Here is a 22,595-nt window from a genome sequence, read left to right on the forward strand (position 1 = left end):
CCCACCCACCCACCCACCCATACAAGTGGCCATTCCAAATTCTAACCATAATACCTCTCTAAAGTGGTGTCGAAATTAGTAAGAATAAGTTAATTGATGTTAAAAGTGAAGTTTTTGTTTTAGCATTGACAGAAATTCTTTGAGCTTTCTCTTTAGTTTGTAATTCTTTTTGTCATGCAGTCTTTCTAAGCAAGAAAAATGTATGTTGAGCTACTCTTTTTTAAATGATCTTTTCTGATTTCTAGTGGCACACTGACTTCTGTTTATGATAGTTTATAATTCATGTATCCTGCTGACAAACCAAAAAGTGTCAAGAGCTTTCTGTAATGTATTAAAGTATGTGTAAACATAGATGTTTCTTACAATTTCAGAACTTTTACATTATAGCAGAAAGAATATCAGTTTTACATACTAGTTTAGTGGATAAGGTAGGGGTAATTATGCACAGATTTAAAAATAATGCTGTCCAAAAATCACCTTTAAAAAGAGTAAAGTACTGTGCATAAACTCATCATAATTTGATATTGAAATATGGTTGCAACTTTCATTTTGCACTCTTGAAATGGCAATTTAATGATTTATAGTTCTGGGTTTAACATTCAGCTGTGAGATTAATTTGAAGTTTTTTGAAGTAAAATGTAATGTTAGTGACAAGTTAGCAACCTTTTGAAAAATTAAGATTCTATGAATAGCTTGTGAAAATAAAATCAATGTATATAATCAATATCTTTTTCAGTTGAAGTAATATGTTGCATTTTTGTGGCTCCTAAGAAGCTCTAAACTTTGGAGAAACTTAAGAAGTAATTTTTATAGGTGCAGAAATAGAATGGGTAGGTGGTTCATCCAATGTTAGCGTAGTAAATCTGGGATTAAATTCAATTTTAGTGTAAATTCATTGTAGCACAGTTAGTTGCTCCCTGTACTGCCATGGATAACCAGGGCTATAAAAATTCACTCCTTTCATGAAAACGATTTTTATGTTATTTTTATTCATCTGGTAATGATAGGGGATGGGAATAGAAGTCAGGAAATACATTGTGTATTTCAGAAGTTTGATGGACATGGATAAATTCGTTTACACTAAGCAAATTTACTTACTTAGCCTACATTTTAGATAAATGGCCATGTCATATCTGGGATGATATATAGTGATATTTAAGATTTGTTAAAACCTATGATGCATTTTAGAAAAGTAATTATGATGTTTATTTCAAATTTTTTTTCTAGGCACATTTCACATTTTATGCAAAACATCCCTTTTCCTTCACCACAAAGACCGAGAATCCTTGTCCAGGTAACCAAAAGAGAGTGTATTTGGGGAGAACTTTGCATATGCTCACCCCAGTCATTGCAGAGTGGATTCTATATACCTTTGGGTTTGAGGTGGAGCAATATGCATTCGTAAAGTCCTTGGATTTTCTGTGCTTTGTAGCTTTACTGAACATCCTTTCTTACTGGGTTTTGGATTTGAATGTACAGAATTGGAATAATTACAACCCTTGGTTCATAACATTTTCATTTTTGGCCCATGCATGGCCTTTATGTATCTGATTTTAATAATGTAAAACCCAGGATTATGTTTGAGCATGTTCTTAATATCAGATTCTCTAATAAATATTAAATATGAAATGAGCAATGGTTGGAGGGCGTTAACTTAAACAAGGTCTGTAATAGTACTATGCTAAAGGACCAGTTTTCTATTTTCAGTAAGTAGCAGACGTAGGTAGGTATACAGCTTGTGACATATGCAACACGAGCAGGTCTATACCCTCTCTATAATAATAGTTCCACTGATTACATGCTTGGATATGGGAGAGAGGTCAGATTGTCATAAAAGTTGCTTAGTGGTTTGCTCTTCATTTATATACTATATCTTTCTGGACTATAACAATTAACATACTGGCATACTTAACATACTTTGAGTAGCACTGATCTATAGAGGGAAGCCATTTAAAAGTTTTTCTAAGACATTCTTAACATTATGTATGGTGGGATTAAGTCAGGTATTGTTGATATTGAATGCTATTTCAGTTCTGCAAGTATTAATGTGCGAAGCAACTGCCAAGTGCCTACAGTCTGTTGAGTAAATGAATTTGAAGCTTTTCTGAAGCAGTAATTCCAAAAATTTTAAATAATTGTACTTTAACCAATTAAGTGAATCAAAATTCAAATTGACCATTTATTGAAAAAGAACTAATGTAACACTTCTGAGTAAATACAGCTATCATTTTATATTTTAGTACATGTTTCAAAAAGCATGTATGCATATTAAATTATTGTTTTCATTATTACCTTTGATCTAAATATATAGATTTCACAAGTAGTTTTGAAACTTATATCTTGTTTTGGTTAATTTATCTTGTTTTTTTTTTTTTTAAGCTGTCAGTCCATGATGCATTAATATTATCACAGCCAGTTTCTACACCTTTACCACTAAGGTAATTACTGGTATTTAGAATAATATATGTATTCACTTGGAGCAGAATGCTTTAAAATATTTTAGTGATTAGTATAATAAAGTTAATTGTTATTTTACAATTAACTTTATTAGTTAAAACTAGGCAAAAATAGCCTTAATGTTTCTGACTTTGATAGCTAGATGGATGGTAGGGCTGTTTTATAAATGGGAACAATTCAGAGAGTTGCAAGATTGGATGTAGAGGACACTTCCCTTTTCTTCTCATCTCCCCTTCCCATATCCAGTTCATAACTAAAGGTTTAAGGTGAGCTGATTTTTGCTTTCTAAATATCTCGAATCCATTTACTTCTTTTCATCTGCATCATGGTAGACTTCCATGATGTCTTACCAGACTACCTCACTACTAGCTTCTTAACTGGTACCTTTTTACTCATCTTCCTTCAGTTCTTTACCCACCCTGTAGCTAGTGTTTTGAAAATGGAAATATAATAGTATATTTCAATTTCAGCCTAATCTGTTGCTGTTTTCATCCTTTCCCTTACTATGCTTTAGTCACAATAGATTTATTTCAATTTCTTGGCTATGACAACAGCTTTTTCTTGCCCCAGGGCCCTTGCATATATTGTCTGTCACCCCTTCATTCCCATTCTTGTCTCCTTTCTTCTGAGTTCAACTCAAATGGCTATTCAGGAAAATCTTTTTTTTTTTTTTTTTTGAGACGGAGTCTCGCTCTGTGGCCCAGGCTGGAGTGCAGTGGCCAGATCTCAGCTCACTGCAAGCTCCGCCTCCCGGGTTTACACCATTCTCCTGCCTCAGCCTCCCGAGTAGCTGGGACTACAGGCGCCCGCCACCTCGCCCGGCTAGTTTTATGTATTTTTTAGTAGAGACGAGGTTTCACCATGTTAGCCAGGATGGTCTCGATCTCCTGACCTCGTGATCCGCCCGTCTCGGCCTCCCAAAGTGCTGGGATTACAGGCTTGAGCCACTGCGCCCGGCCAGGAAAAACTTTCTTGATAAATGCGTTTTATTACCAGAGGATGAATTTAAATCACCCAGTTATCTATCTCATTAAATTTGCTACTTTTCATTGATAAACAAGTAAAGACTTGAAATTAACACTAGACTCTCAATCTGTTAATACTTAAGAAATAATTTAATAAGCAAATCTTAACATGTTTTAGCAAAATAGTTCACAGTGATCTATTTTTCTCTTTTTTTTCCTAGTGGAGCCAACTTTAGCACCTTGCTGATGAATCTGGGTCCTGAGAATTGTGCAACACTGCTGCTCTTTGTTTTACTTGAGAGTAAAATTCTGCTGCATTCTCTTAGGCCAGCTGTCTTGACTGGGGTAGCTGAAGCTGTTGTAGCTGTAAGTATAGAATTTTCCTTTTAGTACAAAATTACTGACAGACAATTTTTACTCCAAAGGGAAATTTCTTTCAAAAACAGCAACTTTGAAAACAACAAATTTTTAAAAAGTAACTTTGAAAAATTACCCGCCCAGTAAAAGTCGAATATAATCTGCTGGCAAAGAGAAGTAGGAAGTATAAAGAAAACAAAGGTGATATCTATTTTAGGAAAAATGTCAATTTCCAGTTTTTCATATTTTAGAGTTCTTCCCAGAGTAAAAACTATATTATTGTATAATAAAACCTGAGAATGAAGCTGATTGTATTGAGAGGCTCTGGCCAATTTCAGCTGTTCTAAAATTATGCAAATGATTACATGTTTAATTTCTCCCTATTTTAACTTTTAATAATTGTGAATCAGTAATATAGAGGAAATTCTAAGTGATTGTGAAATAAGATAATATACAGAGGCTAAGCTCTTGTGTAAAGCATAAGTAAAATTAAATTGTTAAATTGTTATTAAAGTTGTTCGCTGCTTAAAACCCTTTGGCTTCCCGTTGCACTTAGAATGAAGTCTGATTGACAGGCACAGTGGCTCACGCCTGTAATCCCAGCAATTTGGGAAGCTGAGGTAGGCGGATCACCTGAGATCAGGAGTTCGAGGCGAGCCTGACCAATATGGAGAAACCCCTCTCTACTGAAAATACAAAGTTAGCTGAGTGTGGTGGCACATGCCTGTAATCCCAGCTACTTGGGAGGCTGAGGCAGGAGAATTACTTGAACCCAGGAGGTGGAGGTTGCGGTGAGCTGAGATGGCACCATTGCACTTCAGCCTGGGCAACAAGAGTGAGACTCCATCTCAAAAAAAAAAAAAGAAAGAAAAGAATGAAGTCTGATTGTATAGGGCTTTATAGGTCATTGTATAGAACTTTAGATATTCCAGTTCTCCATTAGTTGTTTAATTTAAAATAGCTGACTCTCCTCTCTTCCCTTCCCCATTTTAAGAATGTAAGTCTCCTGGGAGTAAGGACCTAATCTCTTGTTTATTCCTGTATTTTCAGCACTTGTTACAGTTGCCTAGCACAGAGTAGGCCCTCAATAAATACTTGTTAAAACAACAAATGGGATATGTCTCCAAGATCTTAATCTGGTTGGAGAAGTGCTGTTAGGACTGAAAACAATAGTAACCATAGGAGACAACTTCTAAGAGGATCCTCATTAAGTATTACTTTTCCAGGTCATCACAGTTGTGTGTGAAGGCAAAAGTTGTTAGAATATGAAAATATTTGTTAATGAACTGACCAGTTTTAGAAAGTTCCCACCCAGGCCAGGCGCAGTGGCTCACGCCTGTAATCCCAGCACTTTGGGAGGCCAAGGCAGGTGGATCACAAGGTCAAGAGATCGAGACCATCCTGGCCAACATGGTGAAACCCCATCTCCACTAAAAATACAAAAATTAGCTGGACGTGGTGGCGCATGCCTGTAGTCCCAGCTACTCGGGAGGCTGAGGCAGGAGAATCGCTTAAACCCGGGAGGTGGAGGTTGCTATGAGCTGAGGTTGCACCACTGCACTCCAGCCTAGCGACAGAGCAAGACTCCGTCTCAAAAAAAAAAAAAAGTTCCCACCCAAATATTCTTTACTAAAACAGTAGTGTTTATTCAATCCCCTTTGTCAGAATCGTGGTGGCCAAGTCTCTTGATGGATTTCACTAATATGGTGCAAGAACAGTTGAAAAAAGTGCCCATGGAATTGGTAATCATATGAAAAATGCCAGAGTATATGAGGTTTATGCAACTGATGTTGGAGAGCTGTCTGAATTGCATGCAAAATTATTTATAAGTCATGATTTGGTAGTTATGCCAATTACTATTTGAAGAAGAGAACATGGAAAAGAATGGTCACAAAACAAATGCTTCAAAAGGAGAATGATTTAAATATCAAAGAATTAATGGAGACCCATAGCAAAGATTGGTGAAATGTACAAGTACTTTATAAAAAGTGACCCTATAGTGTTGCAAAAGGCAAAGGTGAAGAGAAGGATATCATGTTTTGCTAGCACATAGCTTTTTTTCTAAGGTTTCTTAGATAGTTGCAGGTGTAACACACCTTTTGTTGAATAGAAGGTAATTGTCACTCAAGAAATCTGAAGTCCTTGCAGGGTCCTTTGTGAGTGGCTCTGCCCCTCAGCAATCTGATCTTATTTTCCACTACTCTTCATCTTGCTCATTCTTCTCCAGCATTCTGGCCTTACCGTCCTGGGAGCATTAGGCATTCCCCATGCCTTAAGGCCTTTGCCCTAGCTGTTCCTTCTCACTGAAGCACTCTTCTCTTATATATCCCGTTGGCTAAATCTCTCACCTTCTTCAGGTTTCAGCTCTGTTGTCACTTTATTAATGAGGCCTGTCCTGTTTGTCCTAATACAACCTGCTTTTACTCTCTCCTGCTCTGAACTCTAATGTCCTTCACTTGGCTTTACTTTTCCTTTTTTTTTTTTTTCCATAGCACTTATTACTTCCTGACATACAGGTTGAGTATCCCTTGTCTAAAATGCTTGGAAAGAAGTGCTTTGGATTTAGGATTTTTTTAGATTTTGGCATGTTTGCAGAATACACGCTGGTTGAACATCCCTAATCTAAAAATCTGAAGTCCTAAATGCTTCTATGAGCAATTTATTTTCTGTGTCATGTTGGTGCTCAAAAAGTTTTGGATTTTGCAGTACTTTGGATTTTGAATTTGCAGGTTAGGGATGTTCAACCTGTAACATAATATTTTATTTATTATGTCTTTCATTTATTTTCTCTCTTTCTGCTAGACAAGGTGTTTGCAAATGATGGCCGAATCCTGCCTGCCACTTGTTTCTATAAAGTTTTATTGGAACATAGGCCATTTATTCATATATTGCCTATGACTGCTTTCATGCGTGACAGCAGAGTTAAATGGTTGTGACAGAGACAATGTGGCTCACAAGGCCTAAAATATTTACTGTCTTCTACAGAAAAAGTTGCTGACTCTTATCCTAAACTATTAACCTCATGAGGAGAGTGATCTTTCATTTATTGTTAAGATCTCGTTATGAAGAACAGTAATTGGTACATAGCAAGTGCTCAAATATTAAGTAAATGTTTGAAGACAAAATTCCAATCCTGAATAACCCTTTGTAATAGCTGGCAGAGGTAGTAAGTATTATAGGCATTTCTTTGGGGTGAATGATGACAGATAAGGGTGATAATTGAACTCGACCTTAAAAGATAACAGGGATTTTTATAGTAGAAGAAAAAAAATTATCATCAGTAAAATTTTAGTACTAGCTAATTATTAAATTTTTTTTTGTAAAATTTATTCATTTATTTATCTATTTTTTATGGAGATGAGGGTCTCACTCTGTTGTCCAGGCTGGCTTTGAACTCCTGGCCTCAAGCAGTCCTCCTGCCTCAGCCTCCCAAAGTGTTGAGAGTCACTGCATTTGGCCTTAACATGTTTTAGTCTTTTTTTAAAAAACATCAAAACTTTTTTTTTTTTTTAAGAAAAGCACAAATGATACAATTGAAGTAAAGCTTTGTAAAGGAAAACAGGTAAAGATTCTTGAGAAATGTTTTTTTCTCTTTTTTCTTTTTCTGTCTCATCATGTCTAGATAGAGGAATATTTTATATATTGACTTTTTCTTTTTTTTTTTTTTGAAACAGAGTCTTGCTCTGTTGCCCAGGCTGGAGTGTAGTGGTGCAAACTCTGCTCACTGCAACCTCCGCCTCCTAGGTTCAAGCGATTCTCCTGCCTCTGCCTCCAGAATAACTGGAATTACAGTCATGCACCACCACACTCAGCTAATTTTTGTGTTTTAGTAGAAACAGAGTTTCTACATGTTGGCCAGGCTGGTCTCAAACTCCTGACCCCAAGTGATCCACCCGCCTCAGCCTCCCAAAGTGCTGGGATTATAGGCGTGAGCTGCCGTGCCCAGCCTATTGACAGTATTTTTAAGATGCCAGACATCACTGATGTTTATTTGAACAGTTATGAATTTATTTTTGTTGAACTCTTTAATTAACTATTAGCATTCCCTAGATAGTAATTAGTTTTTTTTTTTTTTTTTTCAAATCCTTGATGCTTTTAGTTGGATTTTGATCTGAGGTAATTTTGAGAATTAATAGGTGAATGAAATGTGTAAGAGTTAAAGATAATAAGTTTGTTTTATGATATTTTGGGCCATTTTATCTTATTTTGACTCCATAAAATTGGAATGTGGGCTTTGTATAGATACTAGAAGAATTAACATGCAAAAAGCTGTTAGTATTTTTATTGTGTTTAATGATCATCGTCATGACTTGAAAATTTTAATTACATTTGTTCATAGTATTGCTTAGTAGTGTTTTATAGTCATTTAGTTTTGGAATGAAGTTTAAGGTAAACAAAACAGTGATTTTAACTGCTTTTCAATGATCCCTTTTCAGTAATACTAGTTACTTATATAATTTTTATTGCAAATTTAAAATTTGGTTAATTTTTTAAAACTTTTTTCCCAGATGATCTTTCCATTTCAGTGGCAGTGCCCATATATTCCCCTTTGTCCTCTTTCACTGGCTGCAGTGCTTAGTGCACCTTTACCGTTTATAGTTGGAGTTGACTCAAGGTATTTTGATCTTCATGACCCACCACAAGATGTTGTTTGCATTGACTTGGATACGAACATGTTGTATGTGTAAGTTGATTCATTTTATATTATCTCCCATTTATGTTTTTCACTATATAGAGTTACAGTTCTTTGAAAGCATCTAGAAATATGCTATTTTTGGTAGTTGTTAAATCTTCCTCTTAAATACAATGGCTCTCAACCAGGGCAGGTATCAGAATCTGAGAACGCTGTGTGATTTGGAAAAAAAAAAAGTTCAATATTATGATAGTTTATATCTGGATGACAATGTTAAATGTAAGCAGGAGATGTTTAGGTTTATCAGAAGAGACTATGAGTTTGAAAAGTAATGGTTAAACACTGCTTTCAGAGCTCGAGAGACGATATGCTTTCTAGGTTTAATTCAAAATCCATATGTAAGTAAAATGGGTTTACCCATTGGAGATAAAGTTTAGTTACAGTATAGAGTGATATTATACCATTTGTTTCGCTGTCAGGATTTGAATTTTATAAGGATCTGTTCTTTACTGCATAGAAATTTATATTAAAAATCAGTTATAATTTGTGTTTGCTGAAGGTGATAAGTACAGCAGTGGTACAGCTGAGGGTTCAGAGAGTAGCAAACTACATTAATAAAAGGAATAGTTCTGGATGGATGTTTAAGGGTTACCCCTTCCCCCACCAAAAGTGGGAAAGGACAGTAAGTATTAAAAATTTTCTTATGTTGGTGCCAACTTCCAGGGTGTGGAACACTTATTCTTTACTGTTTGAGATTGGTAGAAAGTGAATAGAGAAATATTTTAGGTGAGGCCTAAATAGTTCCAACAGTAGAATTCGTTGGGAAAATATTTTTATATGAACCAAAAAAATAGCCTAAAGAAGGAAGAAAACATTTGCTGTAACTTAAAATATAATTTTGACACGGATCTACCATTGTATTTTGAAACTGTATAACTGTAGTAGCTCCTTATGTATATTTAGATTTACTTACAGCTTGAAAGTAATGAACAACTTGAATGAATTAAATAGTTTTTTGTAGTACACACTTTATTGTTTATAGGCTACTCTCCCTGAAAAACAATTATTTCAGGAATGTATTCGTGGTGTTGCTTTTAGAAATGATTATTTGTGAAGTTAATACTCAGATTTTTTACCTTGTTTTATTTATTATTCCAAATAAAATAATATGGAGATTCTTAATTTTGCCCAGTTTTGAGTAACTTTTATAAAACTTCTGGTAATCAAAACATTATTTTCTAAAACAAATTTGAAGTGTTTGCTCAATTGTATTTATTTATTTATTTATTTTGAGACAGAGTCTCACTCTGTTGCCCAGGCAACAGAGTTACAGTTGTGCAATCTTGGCTCACTGCGGTCTCCGCCTCCCGGGATCAAGTGATTCTCCTGCTTCAGCCTCCTGAGTAACGGAATTACAGGTGCGTGCCACCACACCTGGGTAATTTTTTTGTATTTTTAGTAGAGATGAGGTTTCACCATGTTGGCCAGGCTGGTCTTAAACTGCTGACCTCAGGTGATCCACCCACCTTGGCCTCCCAAAGTGCTGGGATTACAGGCGTGAGCCACCATGCCTGGCCTGCTCAGTTGTGTTTAAATAATTATAAAATGTGCCCAGGTGTAGTGTCTCACACCTGTAATCTCAGTACTTTCGGAGGCTGAGGCTGGAGAATCACTTGAGCCCAGGAGTTTAAGACCAGCCTGGGCAACATGGTGAGACTCCATTTATATAAAATAAAAAATTAGCCAGGAGTGGTGGTGCGTGTCCGTAGTTCCAGCTGCACAGGTAGCTGAGGAGGAAAGATCACTTTAGTCCAGGAGGTCGAGGCTGCAGTGATCTATGTTCACCCCACTGTACTGCAGCCTGGGTAACAGAGCAAGACTCTGTCTCCAAAAAAAAAAAAAAAAAAGCCTCCAAATTGTACAGAATAATGTAAATAACTTGTATCTATTCACCACAACTTTATTAATAGGCCGGGCACGGTGGCTCATACCTGTAATCCCAGCACTTTGGGAGGCCGAGGCAGATGAATCACCTGAGGTCAGGAGTTTGAGACCAACCTGGCCAACATGGTGAAACTCCGTCTCTGCTACAAAAATTAGCCAGGCATGGTGGTGGGCAGCTATAATCCCCACGTCTCTACTACAAAAATTAGCCAGGCATGGTGGTGGGCAGCTATAATCCCCACTACTTGGGAGTCTGAGGCAAGAGAATTGCTTGAACCCAGGAGGCGGAGGTTGCAGTGAGCGGAGATCACGCCACTGCACTCCAGCCTGGGCGACAGAGGGAGACTGTCTCAAAAAAAAAAAAAAAAGAAAGAAAATATTAGCAATAAATTTGAAATCTCTAGATAGTCTTCCATAACGATATTTTGTTTCTGTCTCCCAGAGAGGAGCTCCAGATCCAACCATCATCTTGGATAAATTCCAAATCCAACCATCATCTTAGATTTGGAGTTTATCATATACATGTATTTTTAAAACATTTATTATATATGTATTAATCTAAATAAAATTTTGTTTTGCATACTTACAAATTTTTTTCTACTTGAATAGTTTTCTGTGAATTGCTTTTTTGCTTACCATTCTTTGTGAGGTTCATCCAGTTCATTTTCAATGGTGATCAATGTCGATGGACATTTAGGTTGTATCTAGATCTTTGATGTTAGGAACAAGGCTGTTCTGATTATCGTTGTATATATTTCCTTGAGTGTATGCTCAGGAATTCCTCTGACGTATATACCTGGAAGCGCTAATGTTGCTTGGTAGGGAATGAGCATTTTCAACTTAATAACTAATATCAGATTACTCTCCCAAGTTTACTCCATCCTCAGCAGATGAAAGTTCTCTTTGTTTCATATCCTTGCCAGCACTTGTGGTCAGACTTTTACATTTTTTACCAATTTGATGGTAATGGTATTTCACTGTGGCTTTAATTCACATTTCCTTAATTAGTAGCAAATGGAGCATTTTCATACCTTTGTGCTCCTTGGTTTTCCTCTCCTATGAATTGGATGTTCCTTTTGTTGGTGCGTTTTGCTGTTCGATTGTCTTTTTCTTTTGATTTGTAGAAATTGTATATATAATCAGGAATTAATTATTGGTCTGCTGTATGCATTCCAAATAGCTTCTCCCACATTGTGACCTGTCATTCCATTCTGTTTTTGGTGTCTTTTGATAAAGAGACTTATTTTAATTTATCAAATTTTAAATTTCTCTTTATGGAGTACTGTTTTTGATTCTTATATATGAAATATTTCACCTTGAGGCCGTGAAATACTATCATGGTTATTTTTTAAGTTGTGAGGTTTACGTGTCTCATTTAGTTATTTAATTCAGCTACACTTGATGGGACATACCGCTTTCTGTATTTGTATAGATACATATCCGATCTTATTCTTTTCCTTTGATTTTTTTTCAATCTCTTGCCAGTATTATACTATCTTAATGGCTTTAAAATTAAGTTGTCTACAACATGAATGAACCTTGAAAACATTATGTTAAAAGACCTTATATTATGATTTAATTTACATGAAATGTCCAAAGCAGGCAAATCTCTAGAGGCAGAAAGTAGTGATTAGTGATTGCCTTGGAATGGAGAGGATGGGAGTATTGGAAACTAAGTGACTATGGGATTTCTTTTTGAGGTGATGAAAATATTCTAAAATTGCTTGTAGGCTGGGAGCAGTGGCCCACGCCTGTAATCCCAATATTTTGGGAGGCTGAGGTGGGTGGATCTTCTGAGGTCGGGAGTTTGAGACCAGCCTGACCAACATGGAGAAACCCCATCTCTACTAAAATAACAAAGCTAGCCGGGCGTGGTGGCGCATGCCTGTAATCCCAGCTACTCGGGAGGCTGAGGCAGGAGAATTGCTTGAACCCGGGAGGCAGAGGTCGCAGTGATATGAGATTGCGTCATTGCACTCCAGCCTGGGCAACAAGAGCAAAACTCCATCTCAAAAAAAAAAAAAAATTGATTGTAGTGGTGGTTACACAATTCCGTGAATATAATAAAAACCATTGAATTGCACACGTCACATGGGTGAGTTGTATGGCATATGACTTTATATCTTAATAAAACTGTTTTAAAAAGTCATGGTATGAGACCTTTTTTTGGCAGTGTCCATGGCGAATCCCCTTACTCCTGTTATTTTTGAAAATTGTTTTCACTCTATTTGGTCTTTTGTTTTTCCATATAAATTTTAATACCATCTTGTTAAGCTCTACACAAAATTACATTGGCATTTTTGTTAGAATTTTATTGTATTTATAGATTCGTTTGGAGGCAGATGATACCTTTTTGACACACATTGAAAATATGCACAAGAAATATGACCCATGAATGTGGTATTTCACTTCATTGATCTTTCAAAATTTTTCAGTAAACTTTGTGTTTTCTCCAGAAAGATAATTCACATCTTTTGTTAGACTTATTTGTTCCTAAGTATCTTTCAGTTTTTATTGCTACTGTAAATGGTGTTTTTAATTAGACTTTCTACTTGTTGCTGGGAAATGTAGTTGGTTTTTATGTAGCGGCCTTATATCTAGCAACTTAGTTGAATTCTCTTAATTTGTATATTATCTTCAATTTTCTGCCTATAAACATCACATTTCTCTACTTATACTATCCTAATGTATTTTAAAATTTTTTGTCTTAGTTCTCCAGCTAGGATCGCTAGTGTAATGTTGAATATAAGTAGTTATAGTTGGTATCTTGTCTTGTTTCTAATTTCAAAGGGGATGCTTTGAGCAGTTTATCATAAATTATGATTATTGGTATACAGCAGGGATTGACATCTGGCCCAAAGCTTGTTTTTGTAAATAAAGTTTTACTGGAACAGAGGCATGCTCATTCATTTACATATGGTCCATGCCTGCTTTCATGATGCAACAGCACATTTGAGTAGTTATGACAGAGATGGGGTTTCGCCACGTTGGCCAGGCTGGTTTCAAACTCCTGGCCTAAAGTGATATGCCTACATCAGCCTCCCAAAGTGCTGGGATTACAGGTGTGAGCCACCCTGTCTGGCTACAAAAGATACATTATTAAATGAAAAAAATCAAGGTGGTAGTTGCGTATTGCAGTGTGCTGCTACTTGTGCAGAAGAAAAGGGAGGGAATAGTTATATTTACTTGTATCTGCTAGTTTTGGAATAAAGACACATTAAAATATGCTCAAGAAACTAGTGATTATGTATTATGGGGGTGAGGGAACTGATCAGACGTGGAACAAGGATGTGTGTATGTGTTTTAAGTCATTTTTGAGCTGTGTGATCATATTAAAGTTTTAAAACTCCCAGTGTGATGGTGGATTTGTCAGTTGCATTTTATAGTTATTTGGACATTTGCTTTATGTACTTAATTAAGGCTGTGTTATGAGGGACACTCAAGTTCAAAATAGTTCTGCAGTTGAATGAATACTTTTATCTTGTAGCTACTTTAAAAAAAATCACTGATGCTCTTGTTGTTAGTTTGTGCTTTTCTTCTCATTAATACATTATTTTAGATATATCATCTTTGGTATATCTTTTCCCATCCTTTTAATTTCAGATATTCTGTGTATAGTATATAACTGGCATTAGAAACCCAATCTAACGTTTGTCTTTTTATTGAAGAATCCATTAACTTACATGTATTGTTATATATTTGAATATTTCTGTCTCATTTTGTCCTTTTTGTTTTGCTGTTATTCTTTTCTCTCTTTCAGATTGAATGAATTATTCTGTTTTTTCCCCATCTACTTACCTAAATGTTATATTATGTGTATATGTGTGTGTGTGTATATGTATAATTTCATATTTATGTTCCTTTAATGATTCCTCTCAATTTTTTAATATGGGTGCTTAGAACTTGAAATTAATATTTTACTCCTTTTTCAAGCAGTAAAGTAGACTTTAAAATACTTTAATTGGCAACATCCTCTTACTCTTACTGGTACAAAAACAATGAATTTTACAATTAATGGCCCTTTAGGTTAGATGAGATGCATTTCATCTACCTACAGTAGCCCTGTGTATTAGGTACATTATCAGTCCTCATTTTGTAGATCAGAAAATTGAGTAACAGATGAGTTGAGTGATTTATACAAAGTCACACAGATAGTAAATGTCAGAGCCAGATTACAAATGGATGATAATCCAGACAATAATGACAATATTTTATTTGGGGGAGGGGGTTAAAAGATAGCACTAAAATATTAGACAGCGATGACATAAAATGAGATAATTTGATCAAAGTTAAACTTGACATGCCATCACTTTTAAGACACAGTTTCAAGAGATGTTAAAATATGTCTTTTAACAGTACCAGGCACAAAGGAAGTGTTAGCTCTTTTATTAGATATTTATTCTTACAGAGAGGATATTATGTTTGCTTCCATTCTGGTGGCATTAAGCCAGGGAGCACTTGAAGTTAGTTATTTTGACTTACAGTTTCTTGTGCCATGCCAGTAGTGTGCAGTCAAACTCATAACCCATTAGTTGGCAGGCATACAGTAATGAATTCTCAGGGGAGATCCCTCCCCTAATCAAAATTCAAGCTGAGGGAGCTACGCTATGAGGGCACAAGGCATAAGAATGACGCAATGATTAGTCAGGTGTGGTGGCATGTGCCTGTAATGCCAACTACTTGGGAGGCCGAGGCAGGAAAATCGCTTGAACCTGGAAGGAAGAGGTTGCAGTGAGCTGAGATTGTGCCACTGTACTACAGCCTGGGCAACAGAGTGAGACTTCCCCTCGGGGTGGGGCCGGGGGGTGAATAATTATGCAATGGACTTTGGGGACTTGGGGGAAAGGGTGGGAGGGGGTTGAGGAATAAAAGACTACACATGAGGCCAGACGCAGTGGCTCATGCCTGTAGCCCCAGCACCTTGGGAGGCCAAGGCAGGCGGATCACGAGATCAGGAGATCGAGACCATCCTGGCTAACACGGTGAAACTCTGTCTCTACTAAAAATACAAAAAATTAACTGGGTATGGTGCCACACGCCTGTAGTCCCAGCTACTTGGGAGCCTGAGGCAGGAGAATCGCTTGAACCCGGGAGGCGGAGGTTGCAGTGAGCCAAGATCGCACCTCTGCACTCCAGTCTGGGCGACAAAGCAAAGACTACACATGGGGTACAGTGTATACTACTTGGGTGATGGGTGCACCTAAATCTCAGAAATCATCACTAAAGAACTAATTCATGTAACCAGATACCACCTGTTCCCCCAAAACCTATTGAAGTTAAAAAAAAATTGACATACTTTATTAAAAGATGTAAAGTATGCAAAAAAAGATTCCAAAATGCAATCACTTGCTTAGAAAAAAGCTACATGTGAACTGCACTGAGTACTAAAGAACAATACTATAAAATAGAACATGATTAAAATAAAAAATAATTTAACTTTTTATTAAAAATTAAATTTTTATTAAATTTATTAATTTCATTAATCAGCTAATATAAAGGTACAACCAGGATTCCAGGTTGATCCTAAAGCTGGAATCTCTGCCTTTTTCATTATGTCATGCTACATTTAGAGAAACCTAAGCAATTCACTGACTTAGGGAAAAGGCTTAGAATTGTAGCATTTTGGGTTAAAAAAAGAATCAGGCTGGGTGCGATGGCTCATGCCTGTAATCCCAGCACTTCGGGAGGCCGAGGTGGGGGGATCACATGAGGTCAGGAGTTCGAGACCAGCCTGGCCAACATGATGAAACCCTGTCTTTACTAAAATAAAAAATTAGCTGGGCGTGGTGGCGCTCCCCTGTAATCCCAGCTAGTTAGGAGACTGAGGCCAGAGAATTGCTTGAACCTGGGAGGCAGAGGTTGCAGTGAGCTGAGATCATACCACTGCACTCCAGCCTGGACGACAGAGTGAGACTCTGTCTCAAAAAAAAGAAAAAAAGAAGAAAAAGCGGAGTCAGCCTTTTAAGCGTACCAGTTTTATTTGGAAGTTTCAGTTCTAACATACTTCTTGGTGAGACTGAAACTTGGTCTCCTGTTCTGTGAGAAGCCTTTAATATCCAAGGCTGTCTATTAATCCTCAGGGCAGATGTGGCCTTGGTGTTACTCTGGGTTTTCAACCCCTGAAGATTTCCCCGATTTTCTTGCCAGCTTAGCCATAAATTTTAAAGAACATTTGTTATATTTATGCTAACTTTTGTAAAAAGAGGGCTTTTTAGGCAGTTCTGTCCGCTGTATTTTATATTCTTATATTCTTGGAATATATATATATATACGCGCACACACACACACACACACACAGATATATATATTTTGTATTTTTGGAATATAAAGTTTTGGAAACAGAAGCTTTTAGTAATACCTTTAAAAATGGTCATCTCTATGGCTTTGGGTTTGGTTTTGTTTTGTTTTGTTTTTTGAGGCAGAGTCTTGCTCTGTTGCCCAAGCTGGAGTGCAGTAGCGCAATCTCGGCTCACTGCAACCACCACCTCCTAGGCTCAAGTGATTATTCTACCTCAGCCTCCTGAGTAGCTGGGATTACAGGCACACACCACCACACCCGGCTAATTTTTGTGCTTTTAGTAGAGACGGTGTTTCACCGTGTTGGCCAGAGTGGTCTGGCTTTGGTTTTTGTTGTTTCATGATCATAGATTATATTGAATAATGGTGTTATGATTAATTTATTTTTAACTGTGAGGGCTGGATGAACTACATATACTTTTAATCCTTACTTAAATTCCAATTTTTCTCTTTGGGCACACAGCATTTTAGAAGCCTACCAGTAGGTAGTTTGAAGTCTCAAGTCAACTAGATTTGACTCTCAGAATATTATAATTCTAAAATGTAATTTTTGAAGCTAGACGTCAGTGTCGTATTCCTGACTCCAGCATTGAAAATATATGTTGGAAGGTTAGAATGAGATGGCTAAATTTGACAGAGGTTGGTTGAATGAAAAGAGAACTTCCTTGAAATTCACTTATTCAAACTGTTTGCATCAGTTATGACTGCAGTAAAAACATCTTTTCCATTTTCTAGTTTTAGGTTAATGCAAGAATTTTGTTTAGTAAAAGCAGATTATAAATAACACATTTTATGAATTTTGTTCTGATTTAATAGATCAGATGAAAAGAAGAACATGAACTGGAAGCAACTTCCCAAAAAGCCATGCAAAAATCTACTTAGCACCTTAAAGAAATTGTATCCCCAGCTGTCTTCAGGTAATGTGAGGGAAAAGGAATACTATTGATGAAGGAATGTATACGAGAAAATTCTTCTTAAATTTAACGTAATACCATTTTCTGTTTTTTTTCCTTTGTTAGTTCACCGAAAAACTCAAGAAGGCTCAGCGATTGACATGACTCCAATTGAAGCAGATTTCTCCTGGCAAAAGAAGATGACACAGCTTGAGATGGAAATTCAAGAGGCATTTTTACGCTTTATGGCATCTATTTTAAAAGGATATAGAACATTTCTCAGACCAATCACAGAGGCTCCTTCAAATAAAGCCACAGCTGCTGATTCATTGTTTGACCGACAGGGTGGGTAGCACTGAAAGTACAATTCCTTTTATTGAAGTGACAATATTTTATATTTGATGTTGCTGCCAAGAAATACTTACTGTATAAATTATTACGAATTCACATTCAAATATAATGAACTTCCATGTATTTGTAACCCAACTTTATGACTAGAATTTCTTATAATTTTTATGGCCCATTTTTTTCCTGAGAAATCTGAAACTAGACATATTTAATTATGAAAAGTCGAAGATGTTACCTGTATTTACGATACCTTGTCACTTATCTTAGTAGAACATAACTGGAGATTTGCCTTCAGGTATTTCCTCAATTTTGCATAGTTCTTGGATTTGTACACTTTTTTTTCTTTTTTTTTTTTAATAGAGTGGAGTCTTGCTATGTTGGCCAGGCTGGACTCAAACTCCTGGCCTCAAGTGATCCTCCTCCCTCGGCTTTCCAAAATGCTGGGATTACAGGTGTGAGCCACAGCACTTGGCCAGATGTGTACACTTTTGGCTTTACAATTAGTTTGTGCAATAAGGGCACCACATTTTAAACATTTTTGACTAATGTAGCTTTGTTCCAGGGAAAAACATATTATTTTTAGTATGTTTTGTTTTAGGGAATTATAGAGATTTTTGTTGTTATTCAGCTACTGTTATATATGTAGTAGCAATCTTACATCTATATCAATATTTATTTGAAATTATTTTACTTTTCTGTGCTTTTTACCTAGTGATTACTTTTTTAAAAAATCTGGCCGGGCGCGGTGGCTCAAGCCTGTAATCCCAGCACTTTGGGAGGCCGAGACGGGCGGATCATGAGGTCAGGAGATCGAGACCATTCTGGCTAATACGGTGAAACCCCGTCTCTACTAAAAAAAAAATACAAAAAACTAGCCGGGCGACGAGGCGGGCGCCTGTAGTCCCAGCTGCTCGGGAGGCTGAGACAGGAGAATGGCGTGAACCCGGGAGGCGGAGCTTGCAGTGAGCTGAGAGCCGGCCACTGCACTCCAGCCTGGGCGGCAGAGCAAGACTCCGTCTCAAAAAAAAAAAAAAAAAAAAAAAAAAAAAATCTGTATTTTCCCATTAATCCTTTTGTCCTTTATCTTTTCTGCTTTAAGATAACTTACCACTTAAATATTTAGTTACCACTTACTGGCTAGTTATTATGTAGGAATATAAAGAAGTATAAAACCTAGCTCTATGGGGTCTTAAATGGAAAATAATTAAAATATTTTAAAAATAGAACAAGTAGTCAAGAAAACATATTTTACACAGTTTTAATTTGGAAGTTTTAAGAGTTCAGAAAAAAAAGGGATATTCTTCCAAATATTCCAGTATTTCAAAATGGGTATTTTGGAAGACTTCATGGAAGAAGCATGACTTAGAAGAATGGGTAGAATGGAGATAAATGGAGAAGAACAGGAAAGGCTTTCTGGAAGTCCATAGGCATTAAGAGTCAAATCTGAGTTAGAATTTCTACTTTGTTATTTATAACGTCTTCATGGAGCTTATTAAAGTTTTCTCGACCGGACGCAGTGGCTCACGCCGTAATCCCACCACTTTGGGAGACTAAGGCAGGCAGATCACCTGAGGTCAGGAGTTCAAGACCACCCTGGCCAACATGATGAAACTCTGCCTCTACGAAAAATTTAAAAATTAGCCGGGTGTGGTGGTGTGTGCCTGTAATGCCAGCTATTTGGGAGGCTGAGGGAGGAGAATCACTTGAACTCGGGAGACGGAGGTTGCAGAGAGCCAAAATTGTGCCATTGCACTCCAGCCTGAGTGACAAGAGTGAAAGTGAAACTCTGTCTCAAAAAAATTAAAAAATAATAAAAGTGTTCTCATTAATAAAATGGGGCTATATCTACTTCATCGTTGTGCAGATTAAATGAGAAAATATGTATGAAGCAACTAGTACAAGTACTTTAAAATGCTCATGATAACAGCTATTATCATTCATGGTAATAACAAAATGGAAGTAGCATCAAGATCTAAAGCACAAGGCCTGCAGATTAGTTTGCTGGGTCTGCCGTAACAAAATACCACAGACTAGGTGGCTTAAACAACAGAAATTATTTTCTCGTGGTTTTGAAGGTTAAACTGAGATGAAGGTGGTTAGCAGGTTTGGTTTCTTCTGAAGCCTCTTCCCTTGGCTTGTAGATAGCTGTTTTCTCCATGTGGTCTTCCTTCAGTGTTTGTCTTATGTCCAAATATCCTCTTCTTACCAGTCTTACTGAACTAGGGTCTACCCCATAATCCTCATTTTAGCTTAATTACCTCTTTAAAGACCCTATCTCCAAATAGTTACATTCCGAGGTACTAGAGGCTAGGAACTTAATATACAAATTTTGGGCCAGGCACAGTGGCTCATGCCTGTAATCCCAGCACTTTGGGAGGCCAAGGCAAGCCGATCACCTGAGGTCAGGAGTTTGAGATCTGTGTGACCAACATGGCGAAACCCCGTCTCTACTAAAAATACAGAAGTTAGCTAGGCATGGTGGCACATGCCTGTAATCCCAGCTACTCAGGAGACTGAGGCAGGAGAATCTCTTCAACCCAGGAGGCAGAGGTTGTGGTGAGCCGAGATCACTGTACTCCAGCCTGGGCAACAAGACTGAAATTTCATCTCAAATATATGTGTGTGTGTATATATATATACATTTTGAGGGGGACACAGTTTCACTCATGACAGCACATTTGGGAAAAAAGATTACATGGTACAATTTGACTAGAGTGATGAGCTTTAGAGGTGCTGTGGAAGATAAGGCTGAAAATAAGATTAGGGCTCAGATTGTGGGTAGTTGTAAATGCCAGATGAAGAATACGGATTGTACGGGAGTGACATCACTAAAGGAATTTGAAAAGATATTTACTCAGTTTTCAGGCCCTAAAGTTTTATTGTAAACAGTTCAGCGTTTGGTCTACTAGGGGACACAGACATTAGACAAGAAAAAAATGTAAATACTAACTACTTAATAAGTGTGTTTTGAAGGAAAGTATTGATTACAGTGAGAGTGCTAGTTAGGTCTGAGAAATATTCCTTGAAGAAATAACAAGGAATATTAGTGTCCTAAGGTACTTTGGTGTGCTACTTTTAAGTTTGGGTCTAAAAAGCAATAGTAATTAACTAGGAATTTTGTATATGTGGTTTTGGCTTATTTTATCCTTATGTTGTTGTTTACCATTTCTTCTTCCACTTGTATTGCCTGTAAACTTGTGGTAGGTTCAAGAGCTGCAGTGTCCAGTAGAAATATAATGTAAGCCACATATGAAATTTAAAATTATTTTAGTAACCACAATAAAAAAGTGAAAAATAGGGGGAAAATAGTAGCATTTCAGCATGTAATCTGATTTTTAAAATTATTGATGAAATCGTTTACATTTTTTTCCAGAAACATCTTTTTTTTTTTTTTTTTTTAAGACAGTCTTGCTCTGTTGCCCAGGTGGAATGCAGTGATGCAATCTTGGCTCACTGCAACCTCTGCCTCCCAGGCTCAAGTGATTCTCCCGCCTCAGCCTCCCGATTAGCTGGGATTACAGGCGTGTACCACCAAGCCTGGCTAATTTTTGTATTTTAAGTGGAGACGGGGTTTAGCCATGTTGGCAAGACTGGTCTCGAACTGCTGACCTCAGGTGATCCGCCTGCCTTGGCCTTCCAAAATGCTGGGATTACAGGCGTGAGCCTCTGTGCTTGGCCCACATCTTTCAATTCTGGCATGTATTTTTTACTTACAGTGTGTCTTAATTTGGATCAGTTACATTTCAAGTGCTAAATTGCCATATCAAGATAGTGACTACTGAATTAAACAGTGCAGATCTAGCGGCTTGGTTAGATTCAGGTTTAATTATCTTGGCAAGAAGTGCCAAAATACATGGTGCTCACTTCTTCCTATTGCATCATCTTGAGAGGCACATACATGTCTGACTGTCGTACTTTTAGTGTTCCTAATAGGTTTAAGGTGTTGTCAGCCTCATTCATTCATTGTAGTTCACCCGTTAGCCTTTGACTTATTTGGTTTAGCAGCCTTTGCTGATCATTGCCTGGATCCACTAGAAGGAAAGAAAGCCTTTTCATTATAACTTGTGGAGAGTAATTTATTTCTATTTTATTTAAGCTTTTCTCTACTAATTAGTATCTAAAAGGGATGGGAATCAGGACCACAGCATCAAAGAAAGAAAGGCTGCAGAGAAAACCATGTTTGAAATGGTGGCATTAACCAGGTTATGCAGGATGTTTTAGGATTAGTGCTGGTTTCAGTTTTTATCCTAAGAGTAATTGGAAGCCTGTAAAGGATATTTCATTAGGTAATAGGATCAGATTTGCATTTTTTACAAAAATCACTCTTTGAAATGTTAAAAAGAAGAATCTCCTTGGCTTCCATACAGAGATTGCACTGGAGGCATTGAAGCATGGATCTACTATTTAGGAAGTAGCCACATTGGTTCTAGGGATTATTAGAGGTGACCTGGATTAATTGATGATAGTGTGACTAGAAGAGTGATTTTTTAAGGAATTAGATCAAGTAGAACCTGGTGATTGAATATGGAATGTAAGGTAGAGTGGGAGATATCAAGAGCGGCTTTGAGGTTTTTGCCTTTACCAACCAAGTGAATGGCCATGCCCTTTATAAAAAGTAAAACTACAGAAAAAAGGGAAGGAGCAGATCGAAGTTTTTTTTTTTTTTCTTTCCTTTTTTTTTTTTTAAGATGGAAAAAAGAG

General features: G+C 36.9%; 1 protein-coding gene across 3 annotated transcripts in view; it reads left to right on the forward strand.

Moving 5' to 3' along the window:
* The window catches only part of DENND4C (DENN domain containing 4C), a 138,132-nt gene that overhangs the window by 58,410 nt on the left and 57,127 nt on the right, over positions 1-22,595 (forward strand). For all 3 annotated transcript variants that reach the window (XM_030919307.1, XM_010365711.2, XM_030919308.1), the window contains 6 exons: positions 1,228-1,294; positions 2,380-2,438; positions 3,644-3,788; positions 8,288-8,463; positions 17,470-17,570; positions 17,673-17,891. In XM_030919307.1, the coding sequence (XP_030775167.1) occupies positions 1,228-1,294; positions 2,380-2,438; positions 3,644-3,788; positions 8,288-8,463; positions 17,470-17,570; positions 17,673-17,891 (767 nt within the window). The remainder of the gene's footprint in view (positions 1-1,227; positions 1,295-2,379; positions 2,439-3,643; positions 3,789-8,287; positions 8,464-17,469; positions 17,571-17,672; positions 17,892-22,595) is intronic.

The sequence above is a fragment of the Rhinopithecus roxellana genome, chromosome 16 (genome assembly GCF_007565055.1).
Source record: "Rhinopithecus roxellana isolate Shanxi Qingling chromosome 16, ASM756505v1, whole genome shotgun sequence".
Classification (NCBI taxonomy): domain Eukaryota; kingdom Metazoa; phylum Chordata; class Mammalia; order Primates; family Cercopithecidae; genus Rhinopithecus; species Rhinopithecus roxellana.